Source organism: Salvia hispanica, chromosome 4 (assembly GCF_029641045.1).
Source record: "Salvia hispanica isolate PSC_SH4W2 chromosome 4, Shi_PSC_v1, whole genome shotgun sequence".
Lineage (NCBI taxonomy): Eukaryota > Viridiplantae > Streptophyta > Magnoliopsida > Lamiales > Lamiaceae > Salvia > Salvia hispanica.
In genome coordinates this window covers 21,118,467-21,141,460 of record NC_142695.1, presented here as the reverse complement: position 1 = coordinate 21,141,460, position 22,994 = coordinate 21,118,467, and the positions used below count along the sequence as shown (strand labels likewise).

General features: G+C 35.3%; 2 protein-coding genes and 1 long non-coding RNA gene across 13 annotated transcripts; 2 read left to right on the top strand and 1 right to left on the bottom strand.

The window, feature by feature from the left end:
• Positions 1-3,638: 3,638 nt before the first annotated feature.
• LOC125192067 (uncharacterized) lies at positions 3,639-5,104 on the top strand. The gene is made up of 2 exons (XR_007171297.2): positions 3,639-4,022; positions 4,811-5,104. It is a non-coding gene; the product is annotated as an uncharacterized LOC125192067 (long non-coding RNA).
• Positions 5,105-10,231: 5,127 nt separating this feature from the next.
• LOC125194833 (RNA/RNP complex-1-interacting phosphatase) lies at positions 10,232-10,576 on the top strand. Its single transcript, XM_048093050.1, has one exon. It carries the CDS (start codon positions 10,232-10,234, stop codon positions 10,574-10,576), a length of 345 nt encoding a protein of 114 aa, XP_047949007.1.
• A 572-nt stretch (positions 10,577-11,148) lies between these two features.
• On the bottom strand, positions 11,149-20,084 carry LOC125192423 (uncharacterized). Of its 11 annotated transcripts, none has more exons than XM_089056186.1 (10): positions 19,990-20,084; positions 19,579-19,760; positions 19,395-19,496; positions 17,800-17,868; positions 17,311-17,382; positions 13,257-13,434; positions 13,055-13,184; positions 12,639-12,944; positions 12,466-12,573; positions 11,149-11,696 (listed from the first exon to the last, which is right to left on the bottom strand). In XM_089056186.1, the coding sequence occupies exons 6-10, from the start codon at positions 13,430-13,432 to the stop codon at positions 11,301-11,303; spliced, it is 1,116 nt and encodes a 371-aa protein (XP_088912312.1). In that variant the 5' UTR covers positions 13,433-13,434; positions 17,311-17,382; positions 17,800-17,868; positions 19,395-19,496; positions 19,579-19,760; positions 19,990-20,084; the 3' UTR covers positions 11,149-11,300. The 11 variants fall into 11 exon arrangements, with proteins under 11 accessions (XP_088912312.1, XP_088912311.1, XP_088912314.1 ...); XM_089056185.1 differs by having other exon boundaries at positions 17,812-17,868; XM_089056188.1 differs by having other exon boundaries at positions 17,800-17,834.
• Positions 20,085-22,994: the final 2,910 nt, after the last annotated feature.

Here is a 22,994-nt window from a genome sequence, read left to right as displayed (position 1 = left end):
ATGCATTCTTTTCTTTTTAGTCTGTTCCATAAGAATATGTACTTTCCAATTTTGAAAGCTCTTTTCTCTCTATTGAGGTGTATTCATTCCTCACTAACAATACTTTAAGGCCATGTTTGGTTGGCAGGAAAGTAAAGTTGGCAAGGAAAATGATTACTAAGAAAGTGAATCCCGAGAATATGATTCCTAGTAACTTTACTTTTCTGTGTTTGGAAAATATCAAGATTATAAATTTATATTTAATTTAAACACCAAACTAAAAATATACTTATTATTTTTTATTTATAAAAAAGAATAATATTGTAAAATTTTTAATATATTATTAGTTATAAATAATAATTATTATATAATTATATTTAAATATGGATTATCCATCATAATATATAATAATATAACTATAATTATCGTTACATGGAGTATTATACTCATTTATTATAATAATAGATATAATAATTATTATATTATAATTATAATATTTATGGATATTATAATTGAATAAATTTTATAAATTAAAATTTCACTATGACTTTATTGATTAATTATTAATATATAAAATATAATTAATTATTATTTATTATACAATTTATATATTATATAATTATATTTTAATTATTAATTACTATTATGAATTATTATAACATATACTAGTTATTTATTATAGTGAAATTAAGTATGATTTATAATTTTAAATTATTTTGAAAATATTGTAATTAATAATAATAATAATGATAATGATAATAATAATAATAAAACTATATTATATTGCTGAAATATGTAATAATCCTAAAACTGGGAAAAAGAATACCTAAGAATAGTTAGGATTCAGAATCCTACGAAGTTGTACTACTTTCCTTATTCTCGGATTCTGATTACTTTCCCAGATTGATTAAAAACCGAAACAAACACAGGAATTTAAAATTTACGGAATCAGATTACTTTCCCAAATAGAATCCTGACAACCAAACATGACCTAATTACTTTTTCTCTAAACCCCTCTCTTACTTTACCAATTTTCATTAAAATTCATGCCTAACCGAAAGTGCATATTCTTTGGACGGAGGGAGTATATTATTTGAAAAATATCATATAAAAATAACAATCAAAATTATAAAAAATGCATAAAATGTTAGTACTAGACAAAAAAAATTTTAGAGTAAAGGTCAAAATTGGTCCTGAACATATGATCATTTTACCTTTTTGGTCCTAAACTTTATCTTTTGGATTTTTTGGTCCTGCACATATGAAAATTTGATCATTTTGGTCCTCTGTCAATAGTTCCGTTAAAAACTTAACGGTCAAAGGATTTAATCCGATTTTGACTAAATTTAACCAAGAATTATGATTTTTCCACCCTAATTAATTACCTAATTATTTATTTAAATATTCTTTTAAAATTAGAATTAAATTTTTTTTATAAATATTCTAGGGTTCAACATCCATCGCGATTTCACTTGCGTTTCATCTTCGTTCTTCTTCCTCCTCTAATCTCTTCTTCCTTCCGCTTGCTTCCTCTCAAACCTCTTCCTCTCAAACTCTAGTTATGCGGTATGAGTCTTCCTCTTCGACTTTCAGCAAAGGGGTCGATTTTGAGAGGGAAGTGGTGGTAGCTGTCGATTTCCAGTCGGAGGAGGCAGATTTCGAGTCGAAGGGCTGGACTTGTCTTCATCCGGAGGAGCTCCATGCCTGTGTAGATCCTTCTTCCTCTTCTCGAACTTCCACTGACAGTCGTGAGGGTTGCTGTAGCAACGGAAGTTAGAGTCAAATACATACCGGCTCTTCTCCTTCTCCTTCTCTTTATCCTTATCGTTCTCCTTCTCCATCTAAGGTTTGGTCGTTGCTTTGATTAGGATAGGGTTAGTCGAGAATAAGGTTAGCTCTAGGACTAGGTTTCGCCGTCGCCGATTCGCCGATTAGTGAGTGAATCGTTGAGAGAGAGAGAGACGTTTTAGTGTTGGTGCGTTGAGAGAATTCAGTGATTGAGAGAGAAAGAGGCCAATTGTATTCCATTTTGTTTTTTTAAATTATTTATTTAATTCTAATTTAAAAATAATATTTAAATAAATAATTTTTATAGGGAATAATTAGTGACTTAAAATTATAATTCTCGGTTAAATTTGGTTAAAATCGGATTAAATTGGTTGACCGTTAAGTTTTTAACGGAACTATTGACAGATGACCAAAATGATCAAATTCTCATATGTGCAGGATCAAAAAATCCAAAAGATAAAATTTAGGACAAAAAGGTAAAATAGTATATGTTCATGACCAATTTTGACTTTACTATTTTTTTTTATTCATTTACTATTTTTTTTTTATTGATTCAACATTTGGTTACACGAAGAAGATGAACAACCACTTTAATGTAGTACTCCAATTTTTTTCATCATGTCATTGACTTACGCAGGAAAAATCTCCAACACAATAAATTACTACAAAAATGAGTTTTGCGATATTGAATTCGAAAAGAAAAGAATAAATAAGAAAGAATTGAAACTTATTGATTAATTGGTTGCTGCCGAAAAAGAAAAACTTACTAAATTATTAACCCTCTCAAACTTAAAACATAGATTTGCATTTTAGTTTAGAACGAAAAAAATACTCTCCTACTTAGAGTCATTTTTTCGCACACGTTTTAAAAAAAAGAATGAACTATATAAATGATACTGATCTTTCACTTTCGCACATAAATGATATTACCAGCGGTACCCAGATTTGTAGTTATGCACATTTGAAGGTTTTTTGCACTTTTTGGCAATGTTTTTGGACTTAAACACCCAAAGAGGTGAAGGGCAAATTTGTCCATTCATTCTCCATTTTGCAGGCACCACTCTCTCTTTCACAATTCCAATTTAATTTTGTAATTTTGCACTCACTCTATTATGAGACGGATGAAGTAATAAATAGTTAAAATAAAGAGAAAATAAAGTAAAATAAAATGCAAGGAAAATGTTTCACTTTTCTTTTTAATTCATCACACAAAAAATATAACATTTTCTTTATAGGAAAAAAATTCTCTTACATTATGCTATTTTCGCTCTCCAATTAATACACAAAACACGCATCTAAAATAACGGAAGGAATACTTGGGTCTCAATGACATAACTTTGGAAGGTGGGAGTATGGTCCACCCCTTAAATTACTTTTATCTTCGTGTATTTTTATGATTGGTTTCTCGCGATCTTCCTATCTTATCCTAGCTTTTGTTGAAAAGTCTTAGTATGTAAAATGTTAATATGTCTTCCCTCTATTTCAAGGAAGATGATCTATTTCTTAAGCGATATAGATTTTATGTAATTTTATTTTATATGTTAAGTAGAGAAAGTAACGTAAGAAAAGAGTAATAAAGTAGAGATAAATATATTTCATTTTTTTTGTAATATATCATTTTGATTGCGATTAACCAAAAAGAAAAATGAATTATTTTCAATGAAACAGAGAGAGTAACTAGCAAAGGCAGTAATATTTTAAAGTAGAATATTCGATCTTAGATTACTTGTCGGTGGTTTATTAGTATACAATCATTTTATGTGGATTGATAGAATGAGGTGTATTCATATACTTTTCCTATATTTTATGTTTTTTCCTTTTTAATCTCAACCATTCATTTTTATCATCTAATGGCCGAAATTAAGGCCTGATCATGCATTTTTTATTAATTAAAAAAATGAAAAGGGCTTTTAAGGGAATGACAATATTGGTGGTTATGGAAAGTCCATGATTTTCTCCTCACAAAATATTGCATCGGTTTTTCTCTTCTTCTCCCAGAATTTTTTCATCTCTTTCATCGTTCTTTAATCTTTCTTCTCTTTCATCTTTCAACGTTAGTTCTTCGTTAAAAATCCGGTTTTATAAAATCGTGCGTTTGTGCGAAACTTGCCTTGGTTGTAATTATCGTATGCAGTTTGTGCATTTGTGCGTTTGTGCGTTATTTTTGGGAGTGTTCCGGGAAGATTATCGTTAATACAATGGAAGAAGGTGGTTCTTCAACAATGGACGAAGCTTATGTTCAAACATGGACGAAGGTAATTTTTTTTCGAGAAGTCATAGTTTATTGTTGGACCTGTCGTGAATTTTGTTCTTATTATGCAATAATGGAAGAAGGTAATGTAATTTGTTCCTGTTTTGAGTATTAAACTGCTTTGTAATCTTAAAAACTGATTGCAGCAGTAATCCTTGATCTGACTCTTTTGTTTGGTTGAGTTATACAATTTCATGAGTAGTTTAAGATTGGCAGTGTTTGATTGTATGGTGCTAGTTTAATTTATCCCTTAGGATTTAGCAATCCTTGGGGTTAGGGTGTAGTATGAATTAAGTAACACATCGTTGGCTGTAATCCACGAGTTTAAGTCATTAATCTAAGGTTTAGATATCATATCTGCTAGGGAGTAGTGTTAACTGACTAACATAATGTACAAATATCTATGTGTAATGTAATTTATGTAAACAGTAATGGACGATGTATGTACTGTAATGTATAATGTATATGTTTCAGAGCATTTTTTTTTTTGTTATTTTATACATAAAGATTGACTGTGTTTGATGTTTTAGCGCAACTTAAATCCTTTCCCTAAGGGTTTAGAAATCGTTGGGGCTAGAGTGTAGCATGGAGTAAGTAACACAACCGTCGTCAAAGTCCACGAGTTTCAGCCATTCCTATAGGATTTAGCTGTAATCTCTCCTAGAGTTTAGTTTTAACCCAGAAATATAATGTACACATACTTAGTATAATGTAGTTTAGCTAATCAGTAATGTACGATGTATGTTATGTAATGTATACTTTTCCTGATATGTTTTTGTTATGATTTTCAAGAGAGAAAAGGCTATAAAGGAGGCCGCTGGGCCTTTGAGACGGTGTAAGGCTTGCGATGAGATGGGGCTGTCACGAATCTAGAAATTGTCCAATGCTTAAAGAGATGGAGAAGGAGAATGCACTGCGCAAGGGCAAAAGGAAATGTTGATGATTTTTTGAATATCACGAAGCTCCTTCCCATCTTATTTTTATTGTTCTTCGGATTAGTCTTCGTTTGTTATCCATTAACTTATTCTCATTAGTCGTACATTTTGGCACATTATATGCATTAATAAAAATGCATTATTATTATTATGTTATTAGTGCATTATTAGCTACAAGAACTTTATTTTTTACGCAATATCACATCTCTACCTGATCGATCAGTTACATTATTCTTCACATATAGTACATTATTACTATGTCGTTGTACATTAATATTATTAAAGTTGTACATTATTTGTAACGCAGCAAATAACTTTTTGTACGCAATTAGTAGTGTAAAGTGCAATATTCATCGTATGTAATTTAGCGCATTCAATCACTTTAATGTTCCATACATTAGTAGTCACATTCATTACATTTTATACATTATTATTCACACTTCATACATTATTAGTTCATTTATAGCCATTAGAGAAGTTAAAAAGTAGCTAATTTATTATACATTATGTTATTCATATAATACATTATAAATTTCAAACCGTGCATTATATGTTACTTTTCATCCATTATATGGTTTAAGATAATGATATTATCACCTAATACAAAAATATATATCGGATTTCCACAACTTCAGAAAACTTGATATTGTTAACCCTGCAAACCCTGTACAGGAAAAACTACACCACCAAGAAATGGTAAGAGTGTATGGGATAAATAAAATCGATCGTAGCCCAAATCTAGAACTCGAATTTACTAAAAGGTTGAATAACGAACAAAAAACAAAAATACATGAACAAGCAGTAGCGATTTTCAAAAATGTCGACCAAATGTGTGACAAAATTGTCACTGTTTTTAGTTGAAAACTCTGAATCGACGACTATATGACGTTTTTCCGACTACAAACGACACTGATACTGGTATAGTACCAAAAAATCGAAGCTTTTAGAACCCTACCTTGTTGTCGATTCAAAATCTCCCCCAGATTACAACGTTGCTTCGTCGCCCAAGGGTGTTACGCCGGTAGCACTCGACTATTCTAGTGGAGATTCTCTGATTTTAGCGGCGGCTAGGGTTCACAAATGAATGGAAATGGGAGAGAAAGGGTTTTGATCGTGGGTTGAGAGAAGAGAGAGGTATTGTGAGAGAGAGAGGCTGATTGGATGGAAGGTCAATCTGTTTCAATGAATATCCCGCTGATATCGCGCCTTCCATTTTGTAACGCGTGGGATCCATTGTTGTTTTCCAGCTTTACCCTTATAATGCACAAAAATGAACTAATAATGCAACACGGGATCAGATCTATTCTTTTAATCTAGTCCGTCCATTCCATCCATCTAATGGTTGATATTAAGAAGGAAATAGTATCTAAAGGGGTAAAAGGAGCTTAATGCTCCCCTTGATAGAATTACACATATATAGACATAGTGAATGATGGACTTGTATTTTAATTTTCTTGCGCTGTTACATATATAGACATAGTGAATGATGGACTTGTATTTTAATTTTCTTGCGCTGTTACATTAGTATTCACATTTCGGACATATAGACGTTCAACATAAAGTGTTGAGTGGATAACGAACTACACGACAACTGCTTGGAAATTTGCAGAGGATAGTAGGTGTGAATTATGCATTGTAGGGGGAATAGTGATCGTTTCATCGCCAAAGATTCTCACGTTTTTTTGCATAATAAATTCACAACCTATTTTTAGGAAAGAACTATATGACACTAGAGATTCTCTCACTTGTTTCTTTTTTGCAAAATAATAATTCACAACCTAAATAGGAAAGAACTACCTGGCCGCGTTACAGTGCCATACCTAGTCTCATATCTTGGGATGACAAATGACACTAGAGTGAATATTGAATGGATCACATTGATAGAACTCCTTCTTGTTGATTATTGAAGGACGAAATATCGGAAATTATTACTCCCTCTGTCCCACACTACTTGACACTTTTCTTTTTCACAATTATTTTGGAAAAATGATACCTCCGTCCCCAAAGAACATGCACTTTGGGTTCGACATGGGTTTTAATGCAAAAATTGGTAAAGTAAGAGAGAGGTAGAGAGAAAAAGTAAATAGAGTATTGTTAATGGAGAATGAGTCCCACCTCATTAGAGAGAAATGAGTTCCAAAATTAAAAAAGTGCATATTCTTGTGGAACGGACTAAAAAGAAATAGTGCATATTCTTGAGGGACGAAGAAGTAAAAAATAGTTAAGGTGGAGAAAAAGTAAAGTAAGAGAGAGAATAACGTAAAAATGACTTTCCTTTATATATTTTTTTTCTTTTACTTTACTTTTTTCTCAACTCTAACTATTTATTAGTACTATCATTTTTTCAAAATGACTGCGAAAAAGAAGTGTGTCAAGTAGCGTGGGACAGAGGGAATATTTCCTAACAATTGTACAATACTCATAATACTTCATTGAGCATACAATAATAATTACACATTGTTTTTGACTTGTCAATAGATGATGGTTTTTTATAGTTGGGCAATACTCGTTGGTCTCTGACTTAATTGACCAACAAAATATGATTTGGAAAGAGAATGTAGTGTACCGGCTCTTTTGTAAGGAGGAAGCAGATCGCATTTGTGCTATGCCACTTAGCACTTGATCGTTGGATGATAAGCGAATATGGGGATATGATAAGAAAGGATTATATTCGTCATTCGATTAGGACAGCCTATCATTTGGCAGGCACACTTTTTGACAAAAGTCATGAATATAGAGCTTCCTCAAGTCAAACGAAAAAAGGTTGGAAAAGGTTATGGCATTCAAAAGTCACACCTAGAATTCGACACTTTTTATGGAGGGCCTGCGTAAACAACTTGCCCATTGAGGATAACCTTTCTCGTTGAGGCATTGATGCAGGGTCTGTATGTGAGATATGTGGCTTAAGCTATGAATCAAGTGACCATCTTTTGTTACAATGCACTGAAGTGGCAAATATTTGGAGGTATGGTCCTCTTCGTTTTGAATCTCAATTCCTTAATAATTTTTCATTTGAACAAGTGGTTTGGTCACTCTTGGAGAAATTACCTCAAAAAGCTTTTACATTTTTTGCTTGTATTGCATGGAATATTTGGAAGAGGAGAAATGAATTTTACTTTGAGAACAAATCTTTTCATTGGAAAGAAATTCTATTGAGGGCCCACAAAAGTTGGATGGAAATGTGAGATACTTTTGAACGGGATACGAAAAATAGAGCTGAACATCACAGGTTGCAGAGATGGAAGCCTCCTCCAACGGGCACTTTTGTTATGAATAGTGATATAAATATTCTCCATAATGGTCAAGTTGGTCTGGGTGTGGTATTTAGAGATGAAAAGGGGATGATTATCTTCGCATGCAAGACTGAAGTTAAAGCAGCTGGTTCGACAACGTTGATGGAAGGTATTGTTGTTTGTTATGGTTTGAATATGGTCATTTTACAAAATATATCCAATCTATATGTGCAAAGTGATAACCAAAACCTGATCAGAAGACTACATGGGGAGAGGACTACATGGGGATGTTGAACTGGATCCTTATAGTGAGGTGATAAAGGATGATATCTTGGCAGTTGCGAAAAGAGCTCATGTCATCGAATTTAATTTCATCCCTAGAGATTGTAATCGTGTTGCTCACTTGTTATCTAGGTGTCAAAATTTTGTGGGTGTAAATTTTATTCCTAAAAATATTTTGACTATTGTATCAAAAGAAACATATTAATATATATGAAATTTTCTTTTTTTTTTCAAAAAATAGTTGGATGAAAATATTATGGGTTTGTATGATCAATTCAAAAATGCTGTGAGAGACATAATAATATGAAAAAATAAGAGAAAAGAGAAAAGAGAAAAGAGAGAATTTAAAATTCCTTATTCTGAAAAATTCGCATGTCTCAATATCAAAATTTGAAAGGTTGGCGAATGTAGTCTCAAATTTCGGAAGGTTAACAAATTTAATCTCTTTTGTTTTTTCTAAAATTCTTGCTCATAAAATAGTCAAAGTAAGATATGGAGAATAATTTAGAAGATCATAATTTGAATATGAAGAAGAGAAACCGACTCATGGAGAATGAACAAGTCCTTTGATCATTGGGGGATCACAAGTATCCAACTATATGTGATATGAAATCATATTGTAAAATTTAAACTCTTTGATCATATTGTAATATATGATTGCATGTAATTAAATTCTAAATATCATCCCAAGTGATTTCGGGTCTGAGATTTTTCAAACAACCCCTTCAATCTTTGGATGAATTTGCAACTTGACACGATCTTTAAACATTCTCAATTCAATTCTAATTTTTCATGACCTTCAATATTTGAACAGATATAATAAATCAAACTTTTTTTTATAGAAATCTGTTAATAGGTAAAATTCGTAGTTCTCTATGAAAGTTTCCCTACTTCATAGAGTTAAACATAGTATTATGAAAAAAATCATAATTGAAGTGTAGTAATTATACTTTTAAAACTTGATTCGTTTTATTTGGCTTTTGTGTAAAATCTAACATATAGTATATATTTTTCTACATATTTTTACTTATATGAGAAATGATTGATAATGTGGGAGAGCCTCTTGGAGTAACAACTAACAAACATTGGTAATGAATAATGATGGTGGCAAATGAAACTAACACACACAGGCTGAGAAAACTAAAATCGCTTTATAACAATTATTCCACTTATATCATTGATTAATTTGTCAAAGAATCAACGAATTTCGATCATAATATTACATTGGATAGTTTGGACTGACGACTGTGAACTGCAACTTTAATTATTCTACACTATCTTACATAAAAAAAAATCAATAACCGACGTACTAATGATTTAATTAGTGAATTCCCTTGTGACGTAGTAACTTAGTTGGGTATTTGAGACTTGATAAGAAAAATAAGGAACCATTTTTTAAGAAAAAATAAAAAATATCACAATTTGAAATTCAATACGCATATAGTAATATTTTCCGTGCAAGGAAAAATCTAGTAATATAAATAGATTTTTTAATATATTTGACATAACATCGTAATCGTTTACTAGTATCTAAAATTCATTACAAGAAAAGGCTTGTTTTCATGATTTCATCCTTTTGCTCTCTTTCAAATCAAGGAGGCCCATACACACCTTCATCTTATCCACACTCAGATATTTTCTCAAGAAAGTAAAAGGGCAAAGCACAATATATCTGCTCACATTTCTCAAAACCACCAAATAAATCTCCTATTGCAAGAATATAATTAAGGTCATAAACTGCCTTGGCTAATTAAGCTTCATCCATGGCTGCTCTCTCACTCGGCCATTTATGCCACCACAAACACAAGCCACTTCTAGTCAACACCACCACAAAAATGATCACCGCCGTCTCGTGCCAGAGTCGCAAGTCAGACGACGAGAAAACGGACAAGGGAGCTAAGGAAGACAACGGCATGAAGTTGCAGAAACTTTTGTTTGGTGTTGAGCAAATTGGAAAGGGGCTGCAAGATAATCTAAGTCCCAAAATGAAGGGGGATTGGAAGGATCTAACTCTGATGAGCCTATCGTTTGCGGTGTATATCTATATGTCTCAGAAGATTGTGTGTGCTTACTGTGCATGGATGTCTATGGCTGGACAAACTTGGTGATGATAGAATAAGATTCTAGATCAATAGATCATGTATTTAATTATGTGATATATGTATATGTCATGTATGTTCTTAGAATTTTTTACCCTGAATTACTATTGTGGTAATTTGACAGAAGAAATGATTTAATGCAAATAGTATCAAAGTTCTATGACCACTACAAAAAATGCGCTGTTTACCGACGGAATATTCCGTCGGTAATTCCCCAAATTCCGTCGGTAATGTGCTTACCGACGGAAATTCCGACCAAAATTTCCCGTACGTAAATTGCTCGTCGGTAATAGTTACCGAAAGATAAAATCCGTCGGTAATATTTTCGACGGATTCTCCGACCGATTTCTGTCGCCGGTAATGCGAAACCGTCGGTAAATGCCGATTTCTTGTTCACACTAATTTCCGTCGGTAATTATACCAATTCCGTCGGTAACTAGATTCCACTATTTCCGTCGGTAATTAAATCATTTCCGTCGGTAATTAATAAGTATTTTTTACAAATTGATTCTATAATTTACAGTGAGAGTGTGAGACACCTATTTTCATTTATACAGTCAAATCACCTATAATAGCCAAAATAATCCAATAATGAAGATATGATAGATAAAAGGTATATTAGTTAAACATAACCAAAGTACGAATAAAAAAACACAAAATAGGAAGTTTATATCAAATTTGGAATTGTTGGGACTATCATGATCCGATTCATCTTCTCCTCCATCAATATGTATCAGGTCTGTGAAGCATCATCATCAATGAGTCGTGAGAAATTGGATTGTTGAGACATCAAGATCCGGTTCATCTTCTCCTCCATTGCTGAAATTTTGACACTTTGCGCATCTAAATCTTGTCGAAATTCCCCCCTTATTTCCTCCCTAATTTCCTCCCTTATTTCTCCTCTTAATTCAGCCCTTAATTCAGCCCTTAATTCATCACGCAATTCATCTCGCAAGGTTTGTGCTCTTGCGGACTCTGTCGAGGTGTAGAACACAAGGTTAGATGCCAAGTTTCCTATCCCGAACATCCTCTTCTTCTTGTCGAGCTTTCCTCCACAAACATCATTGATGAAGATGTCACTCAAATTTGGATTTTCGCCCTTTGTTGCTGCAATCGCTTGCACCTTCGCCTAGATAATAAAAAATTATACACATAACTTAAAACATTGAACTACACCTCAAAAAACATATTACTTGAATAATTGATAACAAATAACCAATATAACAAATTGTTCATGAAAACTTCTTCATTCCCATGCCCCTGACCTCTCCTACCCCCTAAACCAGACCCCCCACCCCCTGACCTCTCCTATACCCCTGATTTGATAGTTTTTGTGTTGTGATAGCATTTAGAGTCCAAACTTTGTAATCTCATATCCATGTTGTGAAATCAACTTCAGATAATAGTAAATATCCACTGCTGCAGTTTTAATAACAATATCATATCATTAATAACTTTTCCTTTCTTTCATTACCAAATTTAATATATTTCCCAATATACTAAGCAATCTTGCATGTTGCCAGTATAAGGAATCACCAAATAAAAGAAATTCAAAAAATTTATGTGCTAGCCACCTAATTCCAGTATGACATATGGAAATCAGAATACATTCAGCTCAAATTTGCAGCTAAACCCTATCACCATGCTTCATGTAGGTAGCCAGCAGCCCAAAGCAAAAATCCAATACAAAACTAGACTTAATTAGTCTTCTTCCAACCCTAAATATCTCAACAAATCCTTTTATTAATCGAGAGGGAGGTCCAAATTCTATCATAGATCCATGCTGTTTTTTTCTTGTGTTTTCACATCTTGTCATTTATTGTAAAGATAATCCAAAGATATAGCCAGCTTGTCATGTATTATAAAGAACATCTACATTAATATATACTATAACTTACATCGACATCTGCAGCCTTTTTGCAAGTGTATGTCCCATCTTTATAGGTGTGGAGTGATTTGAATCCGGCATATGCAACATCCTTCAATGATACACCTCTCTCGGCTGCCTATTTATTAAAATATAAATATAAGTTAAAATATAAATATATGTAGCGTATAAAAAAACACTTACCATTCGTAGAGATTTCTCTGTGACTGACGTTGACCCTCCTAAATGTGTCCTCATGCCCGTACCAGGTCCATCTGGTTCAGATCGTCTGGCCTTACTTGCAATAATTGACCTTTTGACAGTATTAGGATCTTGCCAGTAAAGTATCAATCCTGCCCACATCTCTTGAGGTACATAAATTGGCCTAGGTTGACCTTTATTGTACCTATCCTTCACTTCACTAATATAATCCGAGTATCTTCTACCAGCTCGCTGTCCCCATGCTTTCTTCACATCATTCTCCCATTCGGGGGGCCAAGAAAAAGATTTCTGTACAAAAAATGAAATACTTACTCGAAATTATTCATAATACATCTCCTTGACTTCCTCAGGTTAGTGCAAATCAAAATAGTTTTCTATGTAACAAAAATAATACTTACTCGAAATTCTTCATAATACAGCTCCTTGACTTCCACAGGTGTCCTTTTCCAGTTAAACCCAGTATTGTTTTGAATCTGATGAAATGAAGATGTAATCACCCTTGACATCTTACTGTGATCGGCTATTTTCCTATAACACCAAAATATTAATCAACTATTGATAAATAATGTGAAAGTAATAATTAGTAAACTAATAACAAACCCAGTATATGGATTCCTCTGAAGTGGAATCCTACTATCAAGCATAGTAGAAGTTGCTTCAACGGTCTCCTCTTCCCTTTCACCAGAAGTTTGTGCTGACTGCGTTTGAGTATGTCTTGTATGAGATGAGTTGCTGGTCTGTCCACTACCTATAGCATGACGAACGCGACGATCCATATCTAAAATAAGTAATTGAATGTTAGCGCAGATCATGGCAAAAATCATTTTTAACAATATCCGTCATCATCAAAATAAATCAATAAACATAGAAAAAATTAACCTTATCATATATCATCATCATCATTTGCAATATTGTCATCATCAGAAATTATTATACTATCATCTGAAGGGTATCCATCATAATCATCGATGTCGACCATTCCACCATTTGGATGAAGTACTGGAATGCTATCACCTATCGTTTGGTTACAATCCAACAATGACATATGCAATTCATCCTCTTGAAACGGTGGTTGTTCAGTTACTGTTGAAGATGTTACCGGATTTGGAACTTCAACTTTAGATCTTGCTTTGACCTTGCATACTTCCCACCAATCCTTTCTTGATTGATTCATGCTAGGATACGAACAATAATACACTTGATTAGCTTGATTCGCTAACACAAATGGTTCAAACTTGGATAACCTGCGAGTGTGGTTTATAGAAACCAATCCGAAGTCCTTATGAATTAATGTCCCAGAAGGTGATGGATCAAACCATTCACATTTAAATAATGTGATGCTCTTAAGTGGGAAACCAGGATACTCCAATACACAAACCTCCAATAATCTTCCATAAAAGTTCATCTCTTCATTGCCATATATCTCACCTTTAATGCACAATCCACTATTCATCGTGGCTTGACTTGACTCACGTGTTATGGTGTGAAACCTATATCCATTAATAACATACCCATGATATGTTTTGACCTTTACTAAAGGCCCTTTTGCTAGATCTTGGATATATTTGTTCATGTCAGAGGGGCCCTGATTCCCTCCAAATCTTTTGAACCATTCAGCAAATTGTGTGTCAACCATGTCTCCTAGATCAGAATCTGATAGTCTTGGATTTGCTGATAGCATTTCATCTTCAAACAACCTTTCAAAAAGAAAAGATATAAAGCATATGTATAGAAATATGGATTGAAAGGAAAACATTTTCGGTATTTTACTACTTACTTCAGATAAATGGTTGAAACTTCGGGACAATTGAGTAGAACATAAGTATGTGCAGCCTTGTATTCTGAACTGTCCAAATATCTTACTGACATTTTTCCAAGTGGACGTCCTGTTTCTTTGAAAATAGAAGGAGCATCTGGATCCTCGTTAATGCCACTACAACTTTCTCCACCACAGTTACGAGGCTCGTTCCTTATCTTGGTACTCACATGATCCTCAAAATAGTATGAACCAAATGTAGACACTTCTTCTAGCAAATAAGCATTGCTTATGGAGCCTTCAACTCGAGCTTTATTTTTTATATTGTTTTTCAACCTCTTAAGATACCTTTCAAATGGATACATCCATCGATATTGAACAGGACCAGCAAGGCGAGCTTCATCGGCTAAGTGAACTGGCAGATGTTCCATTGAGTCAAAAAAACTAGGTGGAAAGATACGCTCAAGATTGCATAAGATTATCGGAATATGATCACTAAGCCTGCACATATCATCCATTCTAACTGCTCGAGTTGTCAAGTTCTTGAAAAACATACTCAAATCTGTAATCGCTTTCCAAACATTTTGTGGAAGAAGCTCACGAAATGCAACAGGAAGTATGCGTTGCATGAATATATGGCAATCGTGACTTTTCATTCCATACAACTTGAGTTTACTCGAGTCCACACATCTACCCAAATTAGATACATATCCATCCGGAAACTTAAGACTTTTCACCCATTCACATAAGACCTTCTTCTCACGATTGTCAAGGGTGTATGAAGCTTTTGGAAACATTCCTGTTGTTTCATCGCGCTTTAATTCAGGTCTTGCACAATATTGATTCAATTCTTCCCTCGACTTAGTTGTATCTTTAGTCTTCCCTTGGACATTAAGCACTGTGTTGAAGATATTATCAAACACATTCTTTTCAATATGCATTACATCCAAATTATGTCGAATCAACAAGTCTTTCCAGTAGGGGAGATCCCAAAATATGCTTCTTTTCTTCCAACCTGAACTAGCACGATTAGACAAAATTCTATTCATCCCATTAGAGTCCTCCATCACTCTAACTAGACCCAATCTTTCTATCTCATTCAAGAGTTCTTCTCCAGATTTTGATTCTGGTGGGTCCACTAAAATCATCTTATTCTTTCGAAACGCCCTTTTGTTCTTTCGATAAGGATGATTCTGGGGCAAGAATTTTCGATGATTGTCAAACCATGATTGTTTGCCACTTTTCTCCAACGTAAATGCATCAGTGTTTCCCATGCAGTGAGGACAAGCCAATCTTCCAGCAGTACTCCATCCAGACAACATAGAATATGCTGGAAAATCACTTATGGTCCACATCAACATTGCTCGCATTTGAAAATTTTGCTTCAATGAAATATCATAGGTGGACACGCCTACTTCCCACAATTGATTCAATTCTTCTACCAATGGTTGAAGGAAAACATCCAACTTCTCTTTAGGATTACGTGGACCAGGAATTAAAACTGTGAGAAACATGAACTGCTCCTTCATACACAACCAAGGAGGAAGATTGTAGGGAGTTAAAATAACCGGCCACGAGGAGTACTGTTGTCCTAATTGTCCGAACGGCTGAAAACCATCAGTTGAAAGACCAAGTCGCACGTTACGACTTTCTGATGCAAAATCTGGAAAAATATTGTTTACGTGCTTCCACGCTAGAGAGTCGGCCGGATGTCGCATCACCTCATCATCTATTGATGTAGCATGCCAACGCATTTCTGCTGCTGTGGCTTTAGATGCATACAATCTTTGCAGTCGAGGAGTCAAAGGAAAGTAATACATCTTTGACACTGCCACTTGTCTGTTCTTGTGGGATTCAGATTGTTCCTTAAAACGTGAAGTCCCACAATATCTACATGTATGTAGTTCACTATCATTCCGCCAAAAGATCATACAGTTATTTGGACAACAATCAATCTTTTCAACTGGTAATCCCATGCCACGCAATAGCTTTTTGGTTTTATAATAGCTATTAGGTAATAAGTCCCCATCGGGCAACCCCTCTTTTATCAACTCAGTAAGCCGATCATAGCATCTCTCCGGCCAGTGATACTCTGCCTTAAGACTCATTAGTCGAACCACAAATGACAATTGTGAATGTCTCCTACAACCAGACCACAACTCATTATCAGCTGCATCTAACATATCATAAAGCTGTTGGGCATTAGGATTTGGTGGCTCTTCTGCCTCCTCATTGTTAAATTGAGGACCACCAACGTCTAATACCATTGTGTGGTAAGTGCTAGGTGCTCCAATTTCAAAATCCATTCCGATGTTTCCAGCTGATTCTGATTCTGATTCTGATTCGACTGTGTTTTCGACTGTGTTTTCGACTATGTTTTCAGATGGTTCTATTGATCTTTCACCGTGAAACCTCCATATGTGGTAATTCTTTACGAAACCAAACCTGGAAATATGATACTCTACTTCATCTGTGTCTCTAAAGCACTTGTTATCACATTTTTTACAGGCACATCTGATTTTGTCTCCATCCATATATGCAGGTTTACCACTTGCAAACTTGATGAAATTGTCAAGTCCCTCCAAAAATTCTGGATTAAATTCACCATGTGGAAGTATACGTCTATACATCCACTGGCGATTTCCACTCATTTTTATAATTCCTAATTGAAAATTCAGCTTATTTATTCATCAAAATATAAAAGCATCTTCACATATCATACAATAACACAACAATATCACATAGTATACCACTCGCTTCACCTTAACAACAAGTCGATGGAGCTAGGAAAGCTCCACCCCAAGCCTAGCCACCAATTTCTAACACTAAGGCATGCTCCTAAACAAATGAGTGTAGGCATGACCGTGAATAAGAGAAAATAAACGGAAAGCGGCTTACCCTTGGAGCTAAATTCTTCTCTTCAACTCCAAGCTATAAATCTCCTAGCTCCGCTCGTTGAATAAGAGACAACTGCAAAAAAATGGTGATTAATCAGTACACATGCCCTATTTATACTTAGTTTGTGAAATAACATTGATTTGTTGCACGTATACTGACTTAATTCCATCTAGGATGAATGAAATTCACAAACATGGTGCTGTTATAAAAAAATCGATCAGAAAAGAAAGCAGAATGAATTAGCTGTTATCCTCACATTAACGAAATGACTAATGAAAGCTACATAACTCATCGTTGTCATAATTATGTCTGCAAATTACCACCGGGTTTTATTATTGTATGTATGTAGTTCTTGCATTTTCTCCTCTCTTTATATGACCTAAAGACCTGTGGTTTTTCATTTCAGTACTCTTAACAGATAAAACTGATAAAAATAAAAGATTTAGGTGCCATAGCTGTAAAGGATTTTGTCCACAAGCTTGTGAGAACCTTTTAGAATACCTCATCACCATGAAAGAGATCACCTGTGAAAAATTAGTTAGACCAAAGCATTAACATCTGCATGAATCAACAAGAGGGAAAAAAGAATCAGTACATATCAATGCGTATGACATAAACTGAAACTATATTGGAATTGCTTCAAGAGTACTTGAATATCATAAACTGATAAAATTGTTTTGCAAAGATTTAACTAAATCTGAAACTGTTCATGCAAAATATTTAATAAAATTTGTATTGTAGTCCATCTTCGTTCCAAAAGAAAGGAAAATGAAAAGAACCCTGTGAAAGGCATTAGAATAAAACTGTTAGTTTTAATATAATATATTTGCGTATGTGCAGTTTCAGGTGGAATGCTCCAGCATGGCAAGTACAGCTGAGGAGATCGTAAAGCTAAATGGATATTTAAATGGTAATGGTCATTTTGGTGTTTGTAAAATCATGGATATTTGTTGGTTTCAAGTACATAGATGCAGATTAAAGATGATTGAGAAAGAAGAGAACAAACAGAATGAACAATTTCAGAAGCAAAAATAGAAGAGGTAACAACAAAACTGAAAAATAGAAACATTATATTGATAAATTAACTTGGATTCACATAAGTTGTCATTAACCATAAGCAAGCATTGGATCAAGAAAAAATAACGGGATAGTCCCAAAGATTCACATTTCCTTGTTTAAAAAATGATGTTACAAGATGAATGACTAACTAATCCAATGATGCAACACAGGACAAGGAACACTTTATAGATCAATTTCTCAGCATTTTACAGCATGAAGATCTGATGTGTTTTAATTAACATTTCTGTATAGAAAAGAAAATAAAATCACAACTAGAATTACTGGTACAAGGCAGTGATCACAGCTGATACACTTAACATATTCCTGCCTAAATCCAATAAGAAGGTAATACTGACTCATGTGATGGCAAAATATTTGGTCCTATAACTATAACACAATGGCCAACATCAAGACCAGCCATGGACAAAGAAACTTTAGTCTAAGTAGTACATTCCAAAACTCTATCACATGTAACAGTCTCACTGCAGATATCCCATCCTAGGCAACCTTAATGGCCATTGAATCGTGATTCGTGCATAGCTCTTGGATTCATAAAAGTGCAAGTAGAAGAAAGCATCTATGTCCATTGCCATATATTAGGAAATCTCAGACTATGCAAAACAATTTTACATTCTGTTCCAATATACCATCGGACTAAAATAAGCAAATGGAGATATAAATCATATAAGTCTAAACAAATGAAGGTAGAAGAAGCACTTGATCCTAGCAGCAATGGTATCTAAACAGCAACAATGGTATCGAAACAGACTCGAGTTCCCTCAAAGAGACTCGAGTTTCCTCAAAACAGATCAGCTAAACGTAAAGCAAATTTCTAATAGAGCAAATTTTCTGCTAACACATTACATATCACCTCACAATTAGAAGACCAGTGATGGCATATATACCCACTCACAATTAATTCTGCTAACACATTACAAAAACTTCCTACATATATTGATAATATTAAGTAGAAAAAACCCTTATTATAACATAACATGTAAAAGGAGAAGAATGAAGAGTAATACCTCTGTGAAAATGTGAAGTAAAAGAGTGGTGGAAGAGAGCGCTCAAATGAACCCTAGCAAATCCAATTTAAGAAAAACTCAACCAATTCCCCCAAATCCAACCTACACTTGCAATATTTGAATTCGCTGTCACCTTAATTCTTCAAAAAATGGTGTAATGGATAGGTGAAAAGGGGATTCTCACCTTAATTCTTCAAAAATTGGAGGTTAGAGCTGTGGACAAGGGTGGAGTCGAGAAAACAGAATGCCGCCGATTTGAGGGGAGGAGACGGCGGTGGCTGTAGGTCAGCGACGGCGATGGCTGTAGCTCGTCGACGGCGCAGGCTGTAGCTCGGCGACGGCGTAGGCTGCAGCTCGGCGACGGCACTGGTGTAGCTCGGCGCAGAAGAATGAATGACTTCAGCAAACGGTTGTGTTTTGGAAATTTAATTTAATTCTTAAGATTATTTAATTCTCTTATTGTGTATTGGAATATTTAAATTAATTCTTAAGATTACCGACAGATCAATTCGGTCGGTGATAGCTTTACATTAACAAATAGAGAAAAACAATTCCGTGTACAATAAAATGCCACTAAAAAAAGTGAGAAAATTACCGACGGAACTGTTCCCTCGGTATTCCGGCGGTAATCACAGACGGATTTGTGTATGTCGGTAATTCCGTCGGTAAATAGCGCATTTTTTGTAGTGGACAATTAGAACTTAAGGTTAAGGAGACACTTGAGTCCGACCCTATATCTGAAGAATTGAAGGCATATGCAAGTACAATCTAAAATGGATTATAATACTAGTAGATATAACAAACATTTAGTGAGGAATTGGAATTAGTTTGATGGCACTGCACTTTGCATAGCTGAATGTCAAGATGGCTTCTGACTTCCTTCATTTGCCACTTTCAAGTCCTTACAATACTTTCTTGAAGGCTGCTTAGCTAGTTGTATAGTGGAGTGGAGGTGTAAAATCTTGATTCTTGGGCAAAGCATACGGTATATTGTTACGATCTCCATATCTTAGGTTTCCCCAATTAATTAGTATATTTTGATTCACCATATCTTCCATATCTTTTAGTTAGTTATCATTTGATTCATAGTATCTTCCATATATTTTATTTCTTGCTCAATAAGTTAGGTTAGAATTCTAGACTTATAAATAGGTCATCTTGTTATCATTTGAATTCAATCAATGAATTATTGAAATACAATATCATTTTGTTTAGTGTGCTATACGCCACTCTATTTGTCTCACCGCCGACCCTTGCGAGGGCGCCGGACTTTATCGTTTCATTGTTTAGCACCGCCGACCCTTCTCCGGGCGCCGGTTTTGACTTTTATCCAACGAGAAGTTAGCTTCCCGGACTTGTTACGGAGCACGTCTGTAATAACTGGTGCTTTCATCCTGTGCTCATCCTCCGTCTTCGTTCATCCATATCCCCCAATTTAAATCACCATATCAAAAAAAAAAAAAATTCAGCCCCAGCACCTGCCCCGATCACCTCCCACTGCCGAGTTCCACTGCCGCTATTCAACGTCATCATGTCGCGCAGCTACACCGGATTGGGGCGTTATGAACAACTGTTCGATCAATTGGATGCCGCTATGTCCAGATTAGAATCACGTTGGGAAGCAATCGAGCGACGTGTGACAAAATTGCAGGCATCAAAAGCAGCGTATCGACGTTACTCCTCCAACTACGACACTGATCCCTATCAACAACATCATCATGTGGACTTCGATTGCAGACAGCCCAGGCGTCGCCCGACTTGCTGGGAACCACCACCACAGTCGGTTCCAGACCTGTTGTGGGAGAGATCCGCGCTCGCCGTGTGGGAGAGATCCGCGCTCCTCCGCTGCCGGAACCACCACCACAGTCGGTTCCAGACCTGTTGTACGGTCCGCCGCCGTGTGGAACATCAGATACCTACGCGTCAGAACACACGACGCGCTCCTCTTTCTGGCCCCGAGGCTTTCTTCCTGTTGATTCAGCCACGCCTAACCATCCGCTTACCACCATCTCGAACCACAGCCATACACCATCACAAACGCAACTCGTGCTCGACCAGAAGCCACCGCTGCAGCACCTGCTCGACCAACAACCACAACCAAGTCACCGCCGCGCAGCAGCGCCACCCGCCCCTGCTGCTGCACCGCCCCCACCGCTACACGTGGATCAGCATCGATCACCATCCTGCTGCCATGCTACGACTCACCTCCGTCAAGCCGAGGCCTGCCTCAAATTGCCCACTACTGTGCAGCAGCCCCTGCTCCAACGCCCGCCTTCCTGCCTGCATCGACCGAGCCTCCACTCGGCTACGAAGCTTGTTTCTTGTAAAGAGAAATACTTGGGAGTTGAAGGTGATTCTGAAGTGTTAAATCAAGTTGACTTGCTGCTCATCGAGAAGAAATTGGTAGATGAAGAAGTAAGTGCTATAGAGGTGAATAAAATTGATAAGGTTGGTGGTGTTCTTGATTCAAGTACAATTGCAACCTTTGAGTTTGATGGAGGTCTTGCAATGACATATGGGAAGAGAGTAGGAGCAAATGCATTTTCCCTCATGTATCCTTCAATGAAAACAGAGAAACTCCAGAATTTGTATATTGTTGAGCTACAGGATGCTCGGAGAGAAATGGTTAATGGTTTGTCAGACATGTCATTCACTGATGTAATGAAGAGGACGTCGATCTCAGAGATGTTTACATTGAGCATATGATAGTTGGTTATTGGGGTACAAAACAACTATCTTTTGCGTTTGATCCCGGAGGAGACATCTCGCCAAAGCTTCTGATTTCAACTCTCTTCGTTGCTTCGTGGTTCCCACCTTGAGGACAAGGTGGATTTCAACCGTGGGGGAGTTGTTACGATCTCCATATCTTAGGTTTCCCCAATTAATTAGTATATTTTGATTCACCATATCTTCCATATCTTTTAGTTAGTTATCATTTGATTCATAGTATCTTCCATATATTTTATTTCTTGCTCAATAAGTTAGGTTAGAATTCTAGACTTATAAATAGGTCATCTTGTTATCATTTGAATTCAATCAATGAATTATTGAAATACAATATCATTTTGTTTAGTGTGCTATACGCCACTCTATTTGTCTCACCGCCGACCCTTGCGAGGGCACCGGACTTTATCGTTTCATTGTTTAGCACCGCCGACCCTTCTCCGGGCGCCGGTTTTGACTTTTATCCAACGAGAAGTTAGCTTCCCGGACTTGTTACGGAGCACGTCTGTAACATATATATACCAAGGTATATATGTGCATATATCTATTGTCTGAAGATAATTGGTTCTCAATGCTGACTTAATTTCACATATCGGCTGCGTGTTCCACCTGTACCAGTCAGATGCTGGTGGTTAGTCATACTACACCAGAAATTAGTGAGAGATTGAAAATTTAGACAGTTTGGTGTAAATTTTTTCTACGAATGAGATATTTATAGATGAGTTTGAGATGGATTGCAGAATAAAAAAAATGAAATAAAAGATAAAATAGGTAAAAAAAAATGGTAATATTTGGAAAAGTGTGAATTTTGTTTGCCCTTTTTTTTAAAAAAATAAAAACAATTCAATGGCTCAAAAGGAGGCCCACTCGTGGGGC